General features: G+C 64.9%; 2 protein-coding genes across 3 annotated transcripts; both read left to right on the top strand.

Annotated features, from left to right (window-relative positions):
• CTSD (cathepsin D) lies at positions 1-8,739 on the top strand. The gene is made up of 9 exons (XM_079787897.1): positions 1-165; positions 2,008-2,167; positions 3,843-3,966; positions 4,482-4,600; positions 5,974-6,200; positions 6,937-7,059; positions 7,424-7,568; positions 7,691-7,789; positions 7,904-8,739. Exons 1-9 carry the CDS (start codon positions 101-103, stop codon positions 8,069-8,071), a joined length of 1,230 nt encoding a protein of 409 aa, XP_079644023.1. The 5' UTR covers positions 1-100; the 3' UTR covers positions 8,072-8,739.
• Positions 8,740-8,868: 129 nt separating this feature from the next.
• On the top strand, positions 8,869-21,570 carry IFITM10 (interferon induced transmembrane protein 10). Of its 2 annotated transcripts, none has more exons than XM_079788825.1 (3): positions 8,869-9,974; positions 13,255-13,707; positions 20,983-21,570. In XM_079788825.1, the coding sequence occupies exons 2-3, from the start codon at positions 13,465-13,467 to the stop codon at positions 21,130-21,132; spliced, it is 393 nt and encodes a 130-aa protein (XP_079644951.1). In that variant the 5' UTR covers positions 8,869-9,974; positions 13,255-13,464; the 3' UTR covers positions 21,133-21,570. The 2 variants fall into 2 exon arrangements, with proteins under 2 accessions (XP_079644951.1, XP_079644950.1); XM_079788824.1 differs by lacking the exon at positions 8,869-9,974 and adding an exon at positions 11,536-11,714.
• The last annotated feature ends 617 nt before the right edge of the window (positions 21,571-22,187 follow it).

Raw genomic sequence — 22,187 nt, 5'->3', positions numbered from 1 at the left:
CTGACCCGGCCCGACTGCGCCGTCATCCCGGCTATAAGCGCGCGACCTCGGAGACGTCTGCTCCGACCCGCCGTCCCGCTCCGACCCGGCCGCCGCCGCCATGCAGCCCCCCAGCCTGCTGCTCCTCCTCGGCCTGCTGGCCGCGCCCGCCGCCGCGCTCATCAGGTGAGGCCCGCCGGTCCCGGGCGCCGGCGCCTCGGGGCCCCGCACCCTAATGACCTCCGTGCGCCCCACACCCCCCACCCGGAGCCCCAGCCGCCTGCAGGGCCCCCCTTGGGTGGGGCGGGGCGCTCTGCAGCTGCAGGGTTCGCTCAAGCCCCCGCCACCCCAACCCGGGCGACCGCCCTGCCTACATCCTGGCGGGGGTAGGAGGGAGGGTGCTGACCCAGCCTCCCCAGGACAGGCGGGGTGGGTGCCTGTGCTCGGGCCCGTGTGTGGAATCGGGAGACCCCGGGTGTTGGCTTCCAGGCCCCTGAACTGGGGCGAGTTGTTCTCCCGCTTGGGGCTCCCCTTTGTGAACTGGGCTTGCCTTCCCCCCGGTTTGTCACGTGGGATCTCACCGCAGGCCGTGGGCTAGGAGACCCTCGGGGCCACCCTAAGTCTTAGGGCCTAAGAGTCCCCAGTGCCCAAGAGACAGGAAGGGTGTTAGCTTAAGGAGAGGGTCTGGGGGCGTGGCCTCAGGCCTGGGGACCTGCACCCCTGTGCCAGGCTGAGGGGCCCCTCACCCCCATTCTCCTGCCCTTGCTAGGCTTCCTGCTCTCCCAGCAGGCCCACTCCTTTATGCCTCTGCGCCCACCCAGCCCTGGGGGCCTTTGTATCAGGCCTGGGACCGAATTGGCCCTCCTGGGCTGTGGGCCTTACGCCCGTGGGAAAGTGGATGAGGTCATAGGCTGGGGAGCTGGCTGTGGGCTGAGCCGGGCTGGGCCTTGCCAAAGGGCTGCCCTGCGTGGGCTGTGACCTGGGGGTGAGGAGCCCCAACTGGAGCAGTTGTGGGGGAAGCAGCCCGCAGGCCTGAGCCTGCCTCTGCCCCACCCACAGACCTCCCCCAGGGACAGAGAGCCTTGGAGGAGGGAGCCTGGGGTTCTGGGTGGGATAGGGGGACTGGAGGCTGCTGGTTCCTGGATTGCTGCAGGGCACGGCCCTCCCCCGCCCCCCAGGCAGGAACCTCGGGCTCTTCCCACCTGCCTCCCACTTTCCCAGGGCACGCCCTGGGCTTGCTGGAAACAGCCAGCCATCACCTTGAACTCCTGAGTCCCAGGTGGTTAACCTTGCTCAGGTGTGCTCTCCTGCCCCGCCTCCTCACCATGGCAGCAGAGAACAAACTCAGGCCCAGGGCATCCAGGGACCCCTTTCTGCTCTGATGGCCAAGGCCCGTGCACAACACAACCAGGGGCACCTGTGCGGGGAGGCACGGGCTCCTGTGAAGGGTGCTCCCAGTGGGGTACCATGGGGCTGCAAGCAGAGACCCCGCTCTCCAGGTGCAGTCCTGGTCCCCCCGGTTCTGCATCGTGATGAGGAGAGAGTGACAGGTCAGCAGTACGTGACCGAGGTCACTGCAGTGTGGGGTGAGAGCGATGGAAGAAAACGGGGTGATGTGAAGGGCAACTGAGGATGGTCAGGGAGGGCTCCTCAGAGGGGGTGGCATTGAAGTCCAATCTGATGCCAGGAGGTGGCCACCCCAGGGAGGAGAGGCAGGGGAGGTGGGAGCATGGGGGCCTAAGGTCTGGGTGGAGCCGCGGCCAGAGGGCCAGGTGAATGGGGCTCAGAGAAAAGGGGTGACAGGTGGCTGCCGATGCCTGACAGATCCCACCAGAAGAGATCACAGGAGAGATCCGAGTGGGGACAGAAGACGAGGGGGTCTCTGAAGGCCCTGGTGGCTGAGGAGGGGGTGGAGCAGGTGCTGGCTGCCTCCAGCTGGGATGCTTGGATGTGGGTGCAGAGGGTCCAGGAGGGAGGCAGAGGCCAGCCCTGCCCTAAGGAGCCCTGCCCCCACCCCCCTCTTGACAGAATCCCACTGCACAAGTTTACGTCTATCCGCCGGACCATGTCGGAGGTGGGAGGTCCCGTGGAAAATCTGATCGCCAAGGGCTCCATTTCAAAATACGCCCAGGGGGTGCCCGCTGTGACCGGGGGGCCCGTCCCCGAGGTGCTCAAGAACTACATGGACGTGAGTGTGGGAGTGGGGTGTCCACTTGGGCGGGGGGTGGCTGGGCTAACCCAAAACACGGCTTTCGGGAAAGGTCCGTGGGAGTCGCATGCATGGTGGAGGGATGCTCTTGCTTTCAGCACCAGCCTTTGAGGGCTTACCTGCCCTGTGTGGGAGGAGCTTCCACTCGGCCACGCCCCCTGCCTGATGGCAGGCTCTCACCTCTGGGGTCTGCACAGCCCGCTCTCCTGCCTGGCTGAGAGGGAGGGTTGGGGTGACCTTGGCACCGGAGACGTTGACCTCTGCGGGCCACTGACCATGGGCTCAGCTGGGCGGTGCCTCATCCTCGAGGCCAGCCTGTGGGGAGTGGGGACAGCGTCCCCCTCCCAGGTGAGGAGCTGGGCCCAGGCCACTGGCCGGCGTGGGGAGCCCAGAGCCTGGCACAGGCCTGCCCCCCTGAGGGGTGCCAGAGATCGGGTATCTGAGCCTGCCTGCTGGGGTGTAACTAACTGCTTTGGAGCTTGTGTTCCTGCCCACCTGCTGGCAGGCCTGGGGCAACCTGTGACCCAGTCTGTGCCTGCTTCTTGAGGGAGATAGAGACTTAGGGTTGGAACGTTCTGGAAGCCACACAGCAAGCTGGGGCCGGGTCAGCCTATCCCAGGTCTGGGGACATCTCGGTGTGCCCCACCCGAGTCTTAGGGAGCCGGCCTCTTGCTGCCATCGGCCTTGGGTCCACCTGGGGTTGGGACAGGGGCCGTGCACTCTGTGCTGGCTGTCCCGAGCCCCGGCCATGCCAGGAAGCTGGAGCCTCAGGCATGTGATCCGGCCGGTGGAGGGGGGCCGTCTGCCCAGGGTCAACTGACCAGTTCCTGATTTTCCTCAGTGCCCACACGCTCGGGTATTTGCTGAGTCATTCTCTATCCCCCCCATCCGGACGCTTTATGAGTCAGCAGCTCGGGTGCTCCCTGGAGCCAAACGGCCAGAGAGAGATGCCCGGCGGGGGGGGGGACTGGTGCCAGAATCCTGTGGCGACTGGTGTCCCAGGCTCCTTCCCCGGGGGGAGGGGATGCCCAGGCAGGCAGGGCCCAGGTGACCACAAGCTCAAGAACACCTGTACCCTCTGACCTACGAGAGGGCCAAGGATGGGGCTTCCCTTTGAGGCTCACAGGGGCACATGCCCCCTTATGCTCACTGGAGCACCCCAGCGGCCCCTGCTCCCTCTGTGTGAGATGGGGAACTGAGGCCCAGAGCTGTGAAGGCAGAGAGGCTGGGCCATGTGGGACTCCGAACCTCCAGGGTGTCCCTTCTCCCCTCGGCCACCCGGACTCCTCTACCTGGGAGCCCTCCAGGCTTGGCCTTGTAGGGCAGGAGCAGGGGCCGGGTAGGAACTGAGGCCCAGAGTCAGGCTCTGACTTGGCCCCCATCCTGGAGAGGCAGTCTCCCTTCAGGGCCCTGGACCACGGAGGTCCTCCCCGCCCGAGGCTCAGGTGGCCGGCAGAGCCTGTCGTAACTGACTGGACACTGGTTTTATGTTCCAAATGGGGGTGTGGGGGTCTTCCCTCCTCTCACCCTGGCCAAGCAGGGGTGGGGCTGCACCCCGGGACCTGGGGGTGGCAGGTGGAGGTGGACAGCTATGGCAGGTCTGGACCCTGGGGCCCCTCCCCCGGCTGACAGACCCTCCCCTCCCCTCCCCCAGGCCCAGTACTACGGGGAGATCGGCATCGGGACGCCCCCACAGTGTTTCACTGTCGTCTTCGACACCGGCTCCTCCAACCTGTGGGTCCCGTCGATCCACTGCAAGCTGTTGGACATCGCCTGCTGTAAGTCAAGCGTCTGTCCGGCCCCAGCGCCGCTTCCCAAGTGGGGAGGGTGTCTGAGGGGCCTGGCCCCGCTCTGCGCTGCCCACACTCAGGCTTGGGAGCAGGCAGGGAGGTCGGGGCCCTGGGGAGGGGGCACTAGCTCTCCCCAGGCGCTGGGGGCTGCTGCCCAGCCTCTGCCTGCCTCCTCCAGTCCCGGGAGGTGGCTGTGGGCTGGACGCCGGGGAGGAGGCAGCACGTGGGCAACCTGCTGCTCCCAATTCTTAGGCGCACCAGGCAGGCCCGGCCCCAGGGCTCCCGCTTTCCGGGTGAACCTGTTCCTGCCAGCCTTGTTTCTCATGGGCTGGGCCCGTGGCGGCCAGGATGGGGCAAGACCAAGGCTGGTGCCAGCCTACTGTCCTGGGCCCGTGGGAGGGTGGCTCGGTGCGGGGGCCTGGCGGGGCAGCCTGGTCTCAGTGTGGGGGTCGAGGGTCAGAGGCCACAGCGGGCGGCAGGCTGACGCGCTCTCGGTGGCACAGGGATCCACCACAAGTACAACAGTGGGAAGTCCAGCACGTACGTGGAGAACGGCACGACCTTCGACATCCACTACGGCTCGGGCAGCCTCTCGGGGTACCTGAGCCAGGACACCGTGTCGGTGAGTCCCTCCCTCTCGGCGCCCACCGTGGAATCGGGCTCGCGGACCCCAGCCCCACCCCAGGCAGGGGCCTTGGTGGCTCTGGCTCCTTGGGGAGGCTGCTGATTTGGACGGCAGCACCTGTCAGCTGGGCGGACGCTGGGGACACAGCCGAGCGCAGGCCTGGAGGGAGGGGAGAGCCTGCCGTTCTCGCGGAGGACAGCGCGTGGGGGCGGGAAGGGAGCAGGCCTGACCCAGCGCTGGCCCAGGGGTTCGCCAGGGGTTCGAAGGGCCCGTGGGGCAGAGCGAGGGTTTCAACACCGAGGCGGCGCTGAGGCCGGGGTGCACAGGTGCAGGTTTGGGACCAGGGCCCACTGAGTGGTTAACGGGGAGGCCTCCGCCCTGGCTCCCCGCGGGTGGGTGGGCAGGTGGGCCCGTGGGAGGACTGGGCTCATTCTGATGCTTGGGTTTGAGATGCCCACAGGTGCTTGGGGCTAATCCTGCGGGGGTGGGGGGGTGTCCCTGCTCCTGGGGAGGGCAGGGGTGTGGGGAGCCCCTCAGGCAGCTGACAGGGCTATCTACAGAGGACACGGGGTACAGAAGGGCTGGGGTGCTTCCTGTCCCTCCCTGCATTGGGGGCATGCTCCCCCTCAGGAGGGGTCAGCGGGCCATTGACAGTTTCTGGGTGTGGAGCCGGCTCGAGACCTGGCCCGGGAGTTGTGGGGGGATGAGGAGCAAAGAGAAGATGGTCCCTCCCAGCCCCAGCCCTGGCCCCTGAGGCACAGGAAGGCAGTGGTCTGTCCCTCATCGGCTGCAGGCGGCTCAGGCATGAGGGCGCTTCGGCTTCTCGTGGGCCACCCTCCTCCCCACCCACGTCTGCTGGGCCCCACCCCCAGCTTCTCGGGCCCGAAGCAGGATGTGGCCCAACGTGCGCCCTCCCCCACTGTCACCAGCACAGCCCGTTCCCCACATCCTGCTCTGCCTGCAGCCTGGCCGGGGGCGGGGCGGGGCAGCGGGGCCTTGATTGCCAGTGGGTTGGGTTGTGGGGGCCCCGTCCCCTGGGCTGGGCCGAGGGCAGGAGCTGCCCAGGTGGGAAGGGGTGGGGGCTGGAGCTGAGCAGGGCCTCCATCTGTGCTCCCCAACCCCTGTTAAAGCTCTCCTGCCAGAGTGGGCCCCCCCAGCCCTCAGCTCCGCGGCCCCCGCCCCCCCCCCATGTTTCCAGCCCTTCATTCCAGCCCCCTGCCCTCAGCCCCGTGTGCCAGGTGATGGGCAGGGACCCAGCTGGGTTTTGTAGCTGTGGCCGCCCACACGCAGGGTTGGCCGGGACGGCCCACCTGGGGCCCAGGGACCGGCTCACTGGTCCATGTGGCCCACTGACCCCCTGCGCCCCGCAGGTGCCCTGTAATTCGGGTCAGGCAGCCCTGGGCGGCGTCAAGGTGGAGCGGCAGATCTTCGGGGAGGCCACCAAGCAGCCGGGCATCACCTTCATCGCGGCCAAGTTCGACGGCATCCTGGGCATGGCCTATCCCCGCATCTCGGTCAACAACGTGGTGCCCGTCTTCGACAACCTGATGCAGCAGAAGCTGGTGGAGAAGAACATCTTCTCGTTCTACCTAAACAGGTAGGTGGGCGGGCCCCTGTCTCAGGGCCCAGCCGCGCTGAAGTGCAGGGGTGAGGCGGGAGCGGGTTCAGCTGCAGCAGCCCTGGTCCTCCCTGGGGGCCCTGGGCCATGCCCCGGACGTCCGGCTGGAGGCAGTGCGGCCGCCCTTCCAAGGGGGAGCGGCGGCCCCTAGAGAAGGCTGTGCCTCCCTGGGCGCTGTGCCCGGGCCGTGCCCAGTCTGGGTGGGTGGGCCTTGTCTCAGAACCAGAGCCGGGCCTAGTGAGGGACCGATGTGGCCCAGTTGCTGCCTGCCCGGAGGGTACAAGGCCATGAGCCCCAGGCCAGGAACAACTGGCTCAACGCTCAGCTGCCCGGCGCCTCCTCTGAAAGTCCTCTGATTCCCCTCCTTGGCTGCTAGCATTCCCGTCCCCGTCTGCCCGCCGGCCTGACCCTGCTGTCCTCGGCTGGCAGACCAGGAGGCCCTGAGCACGGGCACTGGGCCGGGCCTGCAGTCCACTCGGGGTGTGGGATCGGAGCCCTCCCCTAGGGGAGGAGAAGGAAGTTCCATTCCTTCTTGTGCCCCTTCTGGATCCTTCCATCCCTGCGGGCTCAGGAAGGTCCCCGCTCTGGCAAGCTCTCTAAGATTGCCCCGCCCACCCCTGGCCTCTGACCTGGCCCAGCCTGGCCCTGTCCCACCCGGCCCTTAGGCTGGACACGGGGTGGGCAGGGGGCTGACTGCCCCTACCTGTCCTCGCAGGGACCCGAGTGCACAGCCAGGGGGCGAGCTGATGCTGGGCGGCACCGACTCCAAGTACTACAAAGGCCCCCTCTCCTACCTCAACGTCACCCGCAAAGCCTACTGGCAGGTCCACATGGAGCAGTGAGTACTGGCCGAGCCTCGTTCAGGATGCGGGGGGCCCTCCAGCTGCTGGTCAGCAGGCCCCCGAGGAGCGAGCAGGCCCCCGAGGAGCGACCAGCCCGGGCCCTGGTCGGTTCGGGAGGGGTTGTGGCAATGGATGGGCCTGGGCCCCGGGCCCCGCTGGCTCTAGGTACCTCTGGTCACCTCCTGCTGCCCCCTCCACACGGCCGTGTAGTGGCCGCGAACCTGCCCTTGGCTTCTGGGCTCTGCTGCCCGACCGCTCACGACCAAGGCCTGAGAGAGAGGAGAAAGCCTCCTGCCAGGGCTGCAGCTGGGCACGGTGGGGCACCGGGTGGCCCTGGGAGACACGCCCACTTCCCTGCAGGGTGGACGTGGGCAGCGGCCTGACCCTGTGCAAGGAGGGCTGTGAGGCCATTGTGGACACGGGCACCTCCCTCATCGTGGGCCCCGTGGACGAGGTGCGCGAGCTGCAGAAGGCCATCGGGGCCGTGCCGCTCATCCAGGGAGAGGTGAGCAGGGCGGGCCAGGCGGGGGTGGGGGGGTAGGGGACGGGTGCCCAGGTGGGTGTTCCCCAGGCCGCTGTCCCCCCCACACACGGTCCCCCCCCACACACTGCCCTCTTCTCCTTCAGTACATGATCCCCTGCGAGAAGGTGTCTAGCCTGCCCGAGGTCACCCTGAAGCTGGGGGGCAAAGACTACAAGCTGTGTGCGGAGGACTATACGCTCAAGGTGGGAGAGCCGGGGGTGGGGGGTGCGGGCGGGGGCCGGGCGGCCTGGAGGCGGGGAGCCTGGGCGGCTGGCGGGCGGACTGGTGGTAACGCTCGCTCGCTCCGGCCTTCCCAGGTGTCCCAGGGCGGGAAGACCATCTGCCTCAGTGGCTTCATGGGCATGGACATCCCCCCGCCTGCGGGGCCCCTCTGGATCCTGGGCGACGTCTTCATCGGCCGCTACTACACCGTGTTCGACCGCGAGGAGAACCGAGTGGGCCTGGCCGAGGCCGCCAAGCTGTAGCCGCCTGCCCACTGGCAGGAAAGGAGGAGAATTGTGGGAGGAGGCAGCGCCCGCCCTGCCGGCTGCCCAGCCACACTCACACTCACACACACACACACTCGCACACACACACACTCGCACCTGCAGCTGCTCGGCTCTCCAGGCCGCTGCGTTGCAGGCACCGTTTTGTGTTTTTCCCTTCCCTGGTTGCAGAGTGCCGCCGGCCTGCCTGTCTGTCTGTCTGTCTGATGGAGGGGCGGGGCTGGGGGCAGCCAGTAGGCTCATTAGTGCTCAGAGCCCTTTCACTCACCTGGAAGACCCAGCTCCGCTTGGTTGTGCATCCCAGAACCCCCTTCTTCCCCCCTCCTCCCCCCTGTCCTGTCCCAGCCTGGGCCTCGGGGGCGGAGCTTCTGGGCCGAGCCGCTGCTCTGCACCAGGCTGCCTTCCTGGTTCCCTCCACCAGCCTGGGCCTGGAGCTGGGCAGTGCCGCCCCACCCGTCCATTAGTCTCAGCCCAGCATGGAAGGGGCCAGCTGAGGCCTGGGGCCAGCAGGAAGGAGACGAGCCAGCCCTGTGAGGCCTGTGGGTCATCCTGGGGCCTGACCCCATCGGGGAGGGGGGAGGGGAGGGTGCCCCTTCTTGAGTGGCCGGGAGCCAGAGTTGACCTGGAAATAAAGTTGTGGATCTGTGTGTGGGGCGTGCTTTGTGCTGGTGGGGTGGGTGGCTCTAGATCCGGGCGTGGGGAGGGGCTGGGGGAAGCTGGCACTTTGGAGGCGGACTCGGGGGTTGGGGAGGGGGTTGCTTGGGAGGTGCTTGGCACCTGGGATGCTGGAGACTTGGGCTGGTGGGGCTGCTCGTGCTGAGGCCCGGAGCAGTGACCAGCAGGGTGTGGCCGGGCTGCAGGCTCCTGGGGAGCGAATGCCTTTGCCGGGACACAGTTTTCAGCGGCTGCCATGCTTTCCCGGACCATGTTTCTGCCCTTGGAGGAGACCTCAGCAGCAGGGCCCCTGTGTTCCCCAATTCCCCTGCACACCCCAAGTGGGCTAGGAAGGGAACCTGCGCAGGGCTGGTGGCGAGTGGGCAGCCTGCCTCCCGTCTGGGCGTCCTGGTTGCCAACTCTGGAAGTGGCCTTGCCCTGTGCTTGCCAAGCCAGTGCCAAGCAGGCCCACCTGGGGTCACAGTCACAGGGTTCAGGGATTCGAGTTAGAAGTCCCTTCAGGCCACAGAGACACCCTCCCACCCGTTCATGGCCTCTGTTGAGGGTTGGGAGGAGGAACATTTTCCAGGAGGTTTTGAGGGATGGATAGGAGTTTGTGAGCCCCTGGGAGTGGGCAGGACTCCCTCAGGGACTCAGCCATCCTGACAGGTGTGGGGTTTGGCACATGTGGCCTGGTGCCTCTCCGGCCTGTAGGGCCTTGGCTGCCATTGGCCGGGCCTCGGGGTCCGGGGCCTCGGGCCAAGCCTCGGTGAGCACCTCTAAAGGGCTCACCCAGATTGCCAGGAGGCTGGCAAACACGTGCCCCTGTTCTCTGCACCTGAAATACGAGCAGGAGCGGGCAGACCGGCACCTGGCAGGGCTGCCGGGAGGCTGTCATCCAAGCCGTGTGCGCTGAGGCCCCGAGGGCAGCGCCTCCAGGAGGGCCCAGTTTCTGGCTGGCTCAGGTCACACCTCGGCTGGCAAGGTCGCAAGGCCCTGGCCCACGGCTTGGACGCGCTACGCATGTGACCCTCCCAGCTGGAGTCTCCAGCCTCCGGAGGGTACCTCTGTCCCTGCTCTGGAACTTGGGGACCAGCTCGGCGGGCCCAGCCCCAGCCCTGCTCCAGGCCCTGCGGCCATGCATGCTCCTGCCCAGAGCCTGGCCCTGCGGCCACCCTGGGCCCAACGCCTGCCTCCGACGCCACCCTTAGCCTCGAGTCTCTAGAAGGTGGGTAGCAACAGCTCCTCACTGCAGACCTGCTCTGCCCCAGCCCAGGGCCCATGGGCAGGGGCGGTGGGTGGCCTTCCGGCCCACACCCTGCGTTGCGGTCCCTCAGGTGGAGGCCAGTGGGGGCCTCAGAGAGCAGCCTCATGGTGGCTGCAGGAGAGGGGTCTGACCTGCTGTGGCCTGGAGCAGACCCCTGGGGGCCAGTGCCCCTTGCCTGCTGCCTGGGACCAGGTGGGGTGCGAGCAGACCGGGCCCCGCTGGTCACCCCCGCAGCCCTGCCCAGAGAGGACCGGCGTGCCTGTGGCAGGTGGCAGAGCCTTGCTGGGAAAGAGACGCCAGGGAAACCCAGTGTTGTGGTGCCCACACCCCACTCAGACTGGGAGGGCACCTTCGGTGAAGGCTCAGCCCCCCGAGAGAGGTCTGGATGCCCCCACACCAGGCCTCTGGAAGGGGCAGTGGGTGTTGGGTGAGGGAGACCTGAACCCTGGCTCCCCACAGACCCCAAGGGCCCTCATGCCTGGGCCCTTGGCCTGGGCGCCTAGGGTGTGGCCAGCATGGGGCAGTGCAGAGAGCTCTCCCACACACAGGTGTTAGCAGCATTTAAGGCTGACTTTGTGCCCCAGGTTCCTGACAAGCCCAGAGGAGGCTGTGCCAGGGCTGGGGGTGGGGGGACGGGAGGAGCTTGGAGAGGGGTGGACCTGTGCCAGGCCGGGGCGTGGTGCATGGAGTTCTGGAGAGAAGGGGTTCAGAGGACCGGGCAGAGGCAGGCAGGACTCTGAAGAGAGAAGGGTTCCCTGAGGACCCAGGCTCAGGGGAGAGAGGGTCATGGGGAGAGGGGGGGCGGGTTGAGAGGGTCCAAGGGGAAGGGGACTTCATGGGGGAGACGCTCAGAGCACGGCCGGCCTCTGGGTGGCAGGGCTGGAGGGGATGAGAGGAGATGGCCGCCATGCTTCAGGGCGGGTGGGGCCCGTGGACGGGACCAGGACCCAGCTCAGAGAGGCACCTTCGTGGTTGGGGGTTTCCCCGTGATGGAGGGGATCACTGGTGCTTTTGCAGGAGTGGGGGGCAGCTGGGCCAAGTGAGAGAGACAATGAGGTGGTGGGGTGGATGAAGACAGGCTGTGCCAGGCAGGCACTGCTTAGGGCACGTGACGTGTGGGGACAGCACCTGCAGGGGACAGGACCCAGGTGGGACGGGACCAGGTGGGACAGGACCAGGTGGGACGGGACCCAGGTGGGACGGGACCAGGTGGGACGGGACCAGGTGGGATGGGACCCAGGTGGGATGGGACCAGGTGGGACGGGACCCAGGTGGGACGGGACCAGGTGGGACGGGACCAAGTGGGATGGGACCCAGGTGGGACGGGGCCAAGTGGGACGGGACCGGGTGGGACGGGACCCAGGTGGGATGGGACCAGGTGGGATGGGACCCAGGTGGGACGGGACCAGGTGGGGTGGGACCCAGGGGGACGGGACTGGGTGGGACGGGACCAGGTGGGATGGGACCATGTGGGACGGGACTAAGTGGGATGGGATGCAGGTGGGATGGGACCCAGGGGGGTGGGACCCAGGGGGACAGGCTGGGCTCCTGGAGAGGGGAGGGCTGGAGAGTTGACTGAGCTCCAAGGAGAACGTGTCACTAGGTCTTGGAGAAGGACATCTGGCCCCATGGGCAGACGGACCAACTGGTGAGAGGACATGGGCTCCGAGACCGAGTTTGTGTGGGAACTGGATTAGGAAGGTGGGTTCAGAGGCTCGGCTGGAGTGGGGGGTCAGGCTTGGGGAGAGAGGCAGGGCTCCTACAGGGATGTGCTTGGTGGCTCAGGGGGCTGGAACTGGGGGCGTCGCCTCTGGTTAGGGACGGGAGCCTGCAGGGCTGGGCACTGGGGTGCTCCATCCTGCCCACAGAGGGACTGCAACTGGGGGGCTGGGGACTGCGAGGGTCAGACTCCGGGAGGACATGGGCCTGCGAGGGGCTACTTTGGGGGCAGGGGTGTGCGGGGGAGGAAAAGGGCTCTTTGGGGAGACCCCTGGGAGGGGTCAGGGAGCAGTCAGGGGCTCAGCCAGAGGGAGGGGGAGGGGGCGGGCTGGGGTACCGGAGTCAGGGTGGCGCTGTGGGGGGCCCATCCCTGGCTAGCCTTGCAACCCCTGGGGGTCGGGCTTCCGGCCCGCGCCGCCGCTGCCCCCACCCTGCGCCGGAGGAGGCGGGAGGTGGCTGTGCCCGCGGCCGCCGCTGCCGCCGTGAGTCAAGCTTGGGCTGCAGCCGCGCCGCCCGCCTGGCTGGCGCTGCGGAGGGCGCGCAGGCTCCGGGGATCAGCGCCATCCCCGCCAGCCCCGCGCGCTCCCCGCCCCCCCTGCTCCGCGCGCTCCCCGCACCGAGGTCGGGACACTGGGACGCGGAGCGGCCAGACACAGCGGCCGCGGGACGAAGAAGGACGCGCGGACAGAGCGCGGGGGTCAGGCCGCCAGCCCAGGAGTTGCCCGTGAGTGAGAACGCTCCGTCCTGGCTGCGGCGCTGGGACCCGGCTTGGGGTCGCGGGGCTCCGGAGACCCCGGGGGGGGGGGGGGGCGCAGGGCGCGGCGCCTCCTTGGAAAAGTGCTCCTTTCGCCGTGACATTGCGCGTCCGTCGCGGTCCAGGGTGGGTGGCGCCCTGCGAGTGCGAGCGCGGGGCTCGGGGTCCCAGGCGCCGCGGGGAGCCCGGGGTGGGGGCGGGGACGTCGTGGCGCGCCAGTTCGGAGCCCCCGCAGCCTCCTGTCCGTTCGCCCTCCGCCACGGCGCCCCAGCCCGCGTCGCTGTGTCCACGCTGCGCGTCACCGTGGGGAGCTGTTGGCCTGGCGGCATCTCCGAGCGAGCGCACAGGGGGTGCCGGTCCGGGGCGCCGCGATGTGTCAGCGTCTCCGCTGCAGGTGTCCGGGCAGCGCTGCTGGCTGCCAGCTCGGCAGAGGCCTCATTGTGGGTGCGCTGCCCGCGGGGGCCGGGGCCTGGGTGCTGGCGCTCTGTGTATTGCGACGCGAGCCAGTCGGGCCTTGTGGGGGCGGTGGCTGGTGTGTCAGTGGGTGAGTGTTTGTGCGCAGATGGCAAAGCGATGAAAAGCCCCCAATGTCCGTGCCAAGGCTGCTTGAAGGGCTTTGGTGTGACGCGGAGGCAGGTGGCGGGCGGGCGGGCAGCTGGCCGCCTCCCCGGGGATGTCCATGTCCTTTGGGGCTGCCCTGGGGCTGCAGGGGAGACGCGGTGGGCCGCCAGAGTGGACCCAGTTCCGATTCCTCTTCCCTCCCTCCAGGCCCAGGGCCCCGGCCCGTGCCCAGCCCCGCTGGGAGCCCTGGCCAGCACCACGGACGGCGCCCAGGAAGCCCGCGTGCCCCTGGACGGGGCCTTCTGGATCCCCAGGCCCCCGGCAGGGTCGCCCAAGGGCTGCTTCGCCTGTGTGTCCAAGCCCCCCGCCCTGCAGGCGCCCGCGGCCCCGGCCCCGGAGCCCTCGGCCTCTCCCCCGATGGCGCCCACGCTGTTCCCCATGGAGTCCAAGAGCGGCAAGGCGGACAGCGTGCGGGGGGCCGGCGCGCCCCAGGTCTGCAAGCACCTGGTGGAGAAGAAGACGATGACCAACCCCACCACGGTCGTCGAGGTGTACCCCGACACCAGCGAGGTGAACGACTACTACCTGTGGTCCATCTTCAACTTCGTCTACCTCAACTTCTGCTGCCTGGGCTTCATCGCCCTGGCCTACTCCCTCAAAGTGAGCGGCAAGCGGGCAGGGGGGCGGGGGGGTAGGGGGACCGCTCTGGCCCACCCTCTCAGAGAAGCCGTGGGTGCAGTGGATGCAGCCAAGGGGGCTGAGGAGTAGGACGGCGAGGCCGGTGTGGGGAGCTCTGGCCACCCTCCCGTGCTGAGCTGGGGGCTCCGGGGTCTTGATTGGGCTCTGGGTCCACAGAACCAGGCTCTCTGTGCCGCCAGCTCAGGGGGCAGACTCAGGGCCCAGGGCCTGTCCTCCGGGTGCAGCTGCCCTGGATGGATGGGGAGGTGGAGGGGCCTTGGAGTCCTCCCCCTCTGACAGGAGGAGGAGACGTCGGGGCGGCTGGAGACCTTGTCCAAGCCCCTCGCTGGGGAATCTGACACAGGGCAGACATGCGGAGGGCGGCCACACAGACTGGTCACCAGTCACGGCCCTCCCCCTGCCCCCTCTACACGCGGTTCTAGATGGTCTGTCCAGGGAGCCAGGGGGAGAGCCGTGAGCACGTCCTGTCCCTACACTCGGAGCCCGCTGCCTGCCCGGGCGGGGGGGGGGGGGGGGTCACGGCCCCAGAGCCCCTCGCTGCTCTGAGAGGAGCTGGCCAGGAGCAGACAGGCCCCCGCCAAGGGCAAGGTGGAGACAGGTCACAGGAGGGAAGATGTGACCACTCACACGTCGGGGGGAGAGGGCTGTACACGTGTGTGTAAGGACAGAGAGCCCAGGGCCACTGGAGCCCGACCCCAGGAAGAGGTCCCCCACCGCCCTGTGGCTCAGGACGGGCGTGGCCCGCATCCAGCGGATCATCCCTCTTCCCAGACGTGAGGCCCAAGGTCCGGTTCATTTCATCCGCTGCAGCTGACCAGCAAGGCGGGGACAGCGGGGGTGGGGAGGGGTCCATGGGGGCTGCAGGGAGGGGAGGGGCTGGGCCAGAGAGGCGGGGCGGGTGGAAGGACGTGGACTGTTCTGTTGCTGTGCCTCTGTGAGCCCGCCCGCCCTGGCATCGCGCATCTGACCGCCTGGCTTCCCCCTCCTCCTGACTCACCTCGGCATCGGCATCGCTGACCGCCATTCACCCCTCCAATCCAGCCTGTGTGCCTGGTCCTGGGCTCCACCACGTTGAACCATGTTATGTGAGTGAATGTGCGTGAGCGTGCATGTGTGCACAAAGTGTGTGCGTGCATGCAGGTGTGTGTGTGCATGAGTGTGTGTGAGCACACTGAGTATGAGCATGAGTGTGGACATACGTGCAGGTGTGAGTGTCCATGCATGTGTGAGTGGAATTGCATGTGCCTGAGCATGTGTGCATGAGTGGTGTAGGTGTGAGTGTGCCTTGTATACTTATACATGCACGGCCGTGTGAGCGCATATGTGTGCATCTACTTGGGAGTGTGCATGTGTGTGCCTGAGTGTGGGCATGCATATAGGTGTGTGCTTGTCTGTGTGTGCATGCGTATGTGTGCACTGAGTGCATGAGGTGTGAGTGCATGAGTGTGCATGTGTGGTATGTGTGTTTGTGTGTGCTGCAGAGGCAGCAAAGGGGAGGGTCCCTGGGAGCTGGGGGTGGAGACTCCCAGGCCAGCCCCAGCTCGGCCTCCTGTGGTGCCCACCGCCTGTGGGCCTGGGCCCGGCAGCACGGGCTCCTGTTCGGAAGCGTCCCTTCCTTCCTGGGCCTGGCTGTGGGCGGCCGGCTGGCACGGGGCAGGCCCATCTGCTGCGGCTGTAGGTAGGTCATGGGCTTTGAGTGGTGCAGGCTTTTGCGGGGTGGGGGGCAGGTCGGAGCTGGTGCTTCTGAGGGGCAGGAGGTCGCCGCCTCCACCCGGGGCTGCTCGCCTGCGTTCTTCCTTGCGGGCAGCGAGGGGCAGAGGCTCGGGGCTCACCTGGGAGGGCGTGCAAGGTGAGCTGCCTCCGCACGGGCAGGGAGGACAGTGCTGGCGGCTGGGCTCTCACTCTGGGGAGTTCATCCATCTGTCCACCAGCTGCACATCCCCAGCCGGCTGCACCCACAGCATGTGCATGCACCTCCAAGGGCACCCGGCAGGCCTGGGGTCCGAGGCCTTGGCTGCGTTCCCAGCTGGGTCCCTCAGGGCAGCGAGCTCTTGAGACGCCACCTTGCTTCCCTGAGCCCATCCCTTCATCGTTCACAAACCAGTAGAAACTTCACAAGGCTCACGGCAGCCCACGTGGGCCGGGCAGAGGCTGGCATTCTGTGGGTGTGAAATAAAGGCTGTGTCCCTGCCTCGCACATCTGCTTATCCATCTTCACGCCGCCTGTCCGCCCTCCCCTGACGCCGGGCAGCACAGTTCACTGCAGGCTGGGCCTGCCACAAGGGTGCAGCCTGATTTTGCTCAACCCAGTCTCCAGGGGAGGCACACAGGCATCAGCTCTCCGTCCATGCCATCCGCACAAGCTGCCCGTCATGACCACTGCCCCCCTGGTCACCCCCTGTCTTGGCATTGCAAGCCCCCTGAGATCCATGCCAACCCTCCCCTGTCCTCGCCAAACGCCCCAGCCCAGCTGTCCTGTGAGCACACCTCGGTTTGCAACATGCTGCTCCCCCAGCCCGAGGGCTTAGGTAAGACCCGGGTCTCTCTTCTGCAAATACTCCACTGACTCCCTCTGGCCGAGCCCCCTCCCCCGCAGACACCCCATCCCAGCCATGGCTGTCCACCCACCAGTCCCGTCCCTTCTTGCTGCCATCAGTGCCCAAGGCAGGGCTGGCCAGCCTAGGGGCCCAGGGGTGCTGGGTTAGCGGTGCATGGACAGGACAAGATGAAATGAGCATCCCCATGTTTCAGAGAAAGAACACGAGGGTGAGGTTGGGGTTGGTATGGGACGCTTCCTGCACTGTCCCGGGGCCTTGAAGGATAGATGAGGGGACAGGTGCTCCCGAGGAAGAAAACATAAAGACACAAGGCGAGGAGTCGGGGAACAGCAAGGCCCCGTGCTCTGTGGGGAGCGGAGGAAGATGGTCCGGGAAAGGCGGGCGGGAGGCGCGCAGTGAAGGGTGGGGACCACCTGTGAGGGGTTTGCGGTTCTTCCCCGGGAAACGTGGAAGGAACGTGTGAGCAGAGCTGTCAGTGAGGAGGGAGGCGGTGGGAGAAGCCCAGAGGCAGAGAGGAGTTAGGGGCCTGGGGCAAGGGTCCAGGCAAGAGGGCATGCGGCTGGACCCAGTACAGGGATGGTGACAGGAGAGGAGCAGATGTAACGAGGACGTGACAGCAGCTCAGTGGGCCCAGGAGGCTGTGAGACTTCTTAGTGACAGGGAAGCCAGAAAGGACAGATAGGAGGGAGGATGCTGTGTCAGCTCTTGTATATACATATTTGCCCTTCCCTCCTTTCAGAACGTCAACACCATCCATCTACACCCACCCTCCACCCTCCATCACCCATCATCCATCCATCCATCCATCCATCCATTCATTCATCATCCATCCACCCATCCATCATCCATTCATCCATTCACCCATCCACCCTTCCATCCTCCATCAGCCATTTATCATTCATCCACCTACCTATTCATTCATCCACCCATCTATCATTCATCCATCCACCCATCCATCCATCCACCCATCCACCCATCCATCATCCATCCATCCATCCACCCATCCATCCATCCATCTATCCACCCATCCATCATCCATTCCATTCATCCATTCACCCATCCACCCTTCCATCCTCCATCAGCCATTTGTCATTCATCCACCTACCTATTCATTCATCCACCCATCTATCATCCATCCACCCATCCATCCATCCACCCATCCACCCACCCATCCATCCATCAGCCATCATCCATCCATCCATCCACCCATCCATCATCCATCCATCCATCCATTCATCCATCATCCATCCATCCATCCATCCACCCATCCATCATCCATTCCATTCATCCATTCACCCATCCACCCTTCCATCCTCCATCAGCCATTCATCATTCATCCACCTACCTATTCATTCATCCACCCATCCATCTATTCATTTATTCATCCACCCTTTATCCATCCCCCATCATTCATTCATCCATTCATCCATCCAGCCACCCACCCATCCATTATCCAGTCATCTATCCATCCATCCATCCATCCATCCATCCATCCATCCATCCATCCATGTTTTTACATGTTCATTAAGTGTCTCCTCCCTTTCCCACTCTCCCCATCCCATCCCCTTCTTATACATCAATTCACTTAACTATTCATCTCACCTCACTTTCGCAGTAACTTGTTCCACTTTACTTCCAGCTCCATCCCATCCTCCAATCCACACGTCAGTACATCTGTTCATCCTTCCAGCCACCTACATCCCTTCTCTCCATTGCTCTTCTAGCTGCACCTCAGTCACCCACTCATCACGTACACCTTTCCACACATCTTCACTCATTTGCACCTTTGATCCCACCCATCCATGCAGTCTGTCCCCTATCATTTTTGTCTATTTCCCCTCCCTTCTCATCCATCCATGTATCCAACTGGTCATGTACCCATTCATCTACGATTGTGTATTCTCTTGCCTTTTTTCTTTTCCTCCTCTCCTTTCACTCCACGTGCTGAATTCATCAATTTACCAATCCATCCCTCCTCCATCCGTTCGTCTATCCACCCATCCATCCATCCATCCATCCATCCTTTCATCTATTCATCTGTGCTCACTGTAGCCATTGATGTCATTCATCCATCCACCTACCTGCCCACACATTCACCCAGTTTTCGTTATGAAACTTTATACTGATCTTTCAATCCATCCACCCACTTTCCTCCTCCCTCCCCCCAGACTCCTTTGTTTATTCAGTTCATCCCAGAGTACCGTCCATCACACCCCCATCATGCATCCATGCCCAGCCCACCATCCACATACCCATCCATCTTCCCAGCCCTCACTGCTCTTGTTATACCTATATCTCTCCTTCCTCCTTCTTCCCATGTTTCTGTGCCAGGGATCCATCCATCCAACTACCCTCTCTATTCTTCCTTCTCCCTTCTCTCCCCCCTCTGTCCACCTCTCCCACTTTCTGAATAGACCACACAGCCATGCACCCGTTGTTCGTGGTGCCTCTAGTTTACAGCAGGGGTTGAACCCTGGGGCCTTCCATCTCTCCGCACCAAATCCTGCTCCTGGTGCAAAGAGGCACGTACCACCTCAAAGTGTCGTTGAGAGGATTAACTGAGCTAAGACCAGGTCACACCATTAGCCCAGTTCCATGCCCATCGCCATCTCTCTTATTATCACTTTCACTGTTATTTCACCCACCATCCTCCTCTCCACTCTTACCGCCATCGCCTCTACTCCTTCTCCGGCCCCAGCGTGGTTGTGCCCATCCCTTCATTTGTCAGGACACGTATCCGTCACTTTCATTCACACGTCCATTCTCCATGCACACGTCCACCCACCATCACACACGCCCACCCTCCATCGCACACGCCCACCCACCATCGCACACGTCCACCCTCCATCGCACACGCCCACCCTCCATCACACACGCCCACCCACCATCGCACACGTCCACCCTCCATCGCACACGTCCACCCTCCATCGCACACGTCCACCCTCCATCGCACACGCCCACCCTCCATCGCACACGCCCACCCTCCATTGCACACGCCCACCCTCCATTGCACACATCCACCCACCATCGCACACGTCTACCCTCCATCGCACACGTCCACCCTCCATCGCACACGCCCACCCTCCATCGCACACGCCCACCCTCCATCGCACACGCCCACCCTCCATCGCACACGTCCACCCTCCATCGCACACGCCCACCCTCCATCGCACACGCCCACCCTCCATCGCACACGCCCACCCTCCATGGCACACATCCACCCACCATCGCACACATCTACCCTCCATCGCACACGTCCACCCTCCATCGCACACGCCCACCCTCCATGCACACGCCCACCCTCCATCGCACACGTCCACCCTCCATCGCACATGTCCACCCTCCATCGCACACGTCCACCCACCATTGCACACGTCCACCGTCCATTGCACACGTCCAACCACCATCGCACACGCCCACCCACCATCGCACACGTCCACCCTCCATCGCACACGTCCACCCTCCATTGCACACGTCCACCCACTGTCCACAGCCTCACCTTTCCTTTCCCCCTTTCTTACCTCTCACCTACCCCGCTCATTACACTCTTCCGGCTCCTCCTAACCTCTCTCTCTGTAACCCATTCCTCCCGTTTCCCCACCCAATCCATCCAGCACCTTTGTCCATCTGCTTTACCCACACCCTAGCACGGGCTTGTTTCCTCTCCTCTCCTCTCCTGTCTCTCCTCACGCACCCCCATCCATCAGTGTCCCCGACTATCTGCCCACCTTCCTCCTTCAAACCAGCCCCTGCCTTTGTCTGTCTGTCCACCCACCAACCTATTAACGTGAAGACGTTCCCTTCCTGCAGCACCACATCTCTGCCTGGCTCCTCCCTCCCTCCTCTGAGGCTTAGGTTGTTGTTATTTATTTAATGTATTTTTATTGATTTCAGAGAGGAAGGGAGAGGGAGAGACACATCAATGATGAGAGGGAATCACGGATTGGCTGCCTCCTGCACGCCCCACACTGGGGATCCAGCCCACCACCCGGGCATGTGCCCTGACTGGGAATCAAACTGTGACCTCCTGGTTCATAGGTCAACGCTCAACCACTGAGCCATGCCAGCTGGGGCCCCGGTTGATTTTCAATTAGTTGGGACCGATCAATTTAGGACATGCATGCGCTGCCTCATCATCCCATCGCGTCTCTCTGAGACCAGCTTCCTAGTTAGTTAGTTAGTTAGTTAGTTCTCTCCAGCTTCACTGAGATGCAATCAGCACATAACCATCAAGCCCAAGGTGTCGGTGCTGCCCGGTGATTTCCAAGACGGGCTCAGTCCCACCATCACGTCGCATAATGATCTTTTTTTGTGTGTGTGTGTGTGGTGAGAGCACTTCAGATCTCCTCTCTCAGCCACTTTCAAGTACAGAACAGTATTACTCACCAGGTGTTTTATATAAAACATTTTCAGACTAAAAAAGTACAAAGCATTCCCGCATGCCTTCCACCAGATGCCTCGCCGCGGGTAACGCTGCGCCGTATTCACCTTTCCTGTCTCCCTCTCGGCGGGCACTGTGTATGTGGTAGTGTCCACGGGAAGGACTCTGTCCAGCGGAACCACAGGCCGGCCGGCAGGACGGGGCGCTGAGGTGGGCCCCCCGCCGCCCTGGCCCCTGCTCTCTGCCCGCCCGGCCGCGGGCCTGGTGCGCCCTCACTCACCCCTCCTCTGGCTGCAGGTCCGGGACAAGAAGCTGCTCAATGACCTGAACGGCGCCGTGGAGGACGCCAAGACCGCCCGGCTGTTCAACATCACCAGCTCCGCCCTGGCCGCCTCCTGCATCGTCCTGGTCTTCATCTTCCTGCGGTACCCGCTCACCGACTACTGAGGCGAGCCGGCCTGCGGACGCCGGAGCGCCGGAAGGGCTCTTTTAGGACCGAGGATGCTGTGGTGGGGGCAGAGCGGGCGTCCGCCCTGGACCCCGAAGCTGTGAGCGGGCAGCCAGGCTGGTGAGGTTCCGCCCAGTCGAGGGCAGCGAGCTGCGTGCAGGCCCCTCGCCGCCTGGCCCTCCCCCTGCTTCCGGCCCCTGGTTCCTCCTGGGCTGCTGCCCCCTGGCTTCCAGTGGCTGCGCCCCAACCCCGTGCGCCCCCTCCCGGGTCCCTGGGACCCTCCAACCTGACACCCAGCAAGAAGGGCTCTGAGGGAGCTTCCCCGTGTGGGGGCTGCTGGCATCTGGGGACTCCCTCCACCCTCCCGACCCAGTCTCCAAGCTGCGACCCTGTGACCCTGCTCAGAGCTCCTGTGTCTGTGAATTTTCAATAAACTCCTGCCCAGCGCCAGCCGGTTCAGTCTCTGTCCCTGCCTCGCCGGGTGGGCCGGGTGCGAGCTGGAGGCTTGGGGCAGGGGGGGCGGCATTCAGAGGCTGCCTGGTGGTCCAGGCCCAGGGGCGCATCCCTGTGGACTCTGCCGGGGAAGTTTGCTCCCTAACCCTGGAGGTCTGTCCGCTCTGCAAGACAGGGGAGCAGCCTGGCTGGTTTTGCTCAGTTGACCTATGAACTAGGAGGTCGAAGTTCGATTCCCTGTCGGGGCACATGCCTGGGTTGTGGGCTTGATCCCCAGTGGGGGGTGTGCAGGCAGCAGCCCATCAATGATTGTCTGTATCACTGATGTTTCTATCTCCCTCTCCCTTCCTCTAAACCAACAAAAAAGACGGGGGGCCAGGAGGCCTTTTGGTGAGGTGCCCGGGAGGATCAGGCAGCCCCCTTGGGGAGGAAGGAAGGGGTGCAGCAGGAACACGGCTGCCCACGGGGCTAACAGAGCAGAGAACACCGGCAGGTGTGGGGGTGGCCCCCTGGCCAGTCCCGTCCACCTGGGGCCTGTTTGCTCACCTGTGGAGGAGGGAAGAGGCCTTCGCTTTCTGAGCTGCTGTGAAGGTCAGCCAAG

The sequence above is a fragment of the Cnephaeus nilssonii genome (genome assembly GCF_951640355.1).
Source record: "Cnephaeus nilssonii genome assembly, chromosome: 13".
NCBI classification, from domain to species: Eukaryota; Metazoa; Chordata; class Mammalia; order Chiroptera; family Vespertilionidae; genus Cnephaeus; species Cnephaeus nilssonii.
The sequence above is the reverse complement of the archived record's forward strand: the minus strand, read 5'-3'. Positions and strand labels throughout refer to the sequence as shown.

Coding starts and splice junctions, on each gene's coding strand:
- CTSD (XM_079787897.1), top strand. CDS start 101: ATGCAGCCCCCCAGCCTGCTGCTCCTCCTCGGCCTGCTGGCCGCGCCC. Junction 166..2,007: donor CCCGCCGCCGCGCTCATCAG/GTGAGGCCCGCC, acceptor CCCTCTTGACAG/AATCCCACTGCACAAGTTTA. Junction 7,060..7,423: donor TGGCAGGTCCACATGGAGCA/GTGAGTACTGGC, acceptor ACTTCCCTGCAG/GGTGGACGTGGGCAGCGGCC.
- IFITM10 (XM_079788825.1), top strand. CDS start 13,465: ATGGCGCCCACGCTGTTCCCCATGGAGTCCAAGAGCGGCAAGGCGGAC. Junction 13,708..20,982: donor CCCTGGCCTACTCCCTCAAA/GTGAGCGGCAAG, acceptor CTCTGGCTGCAG/GTCCGGGACAAGAAGCTGCT.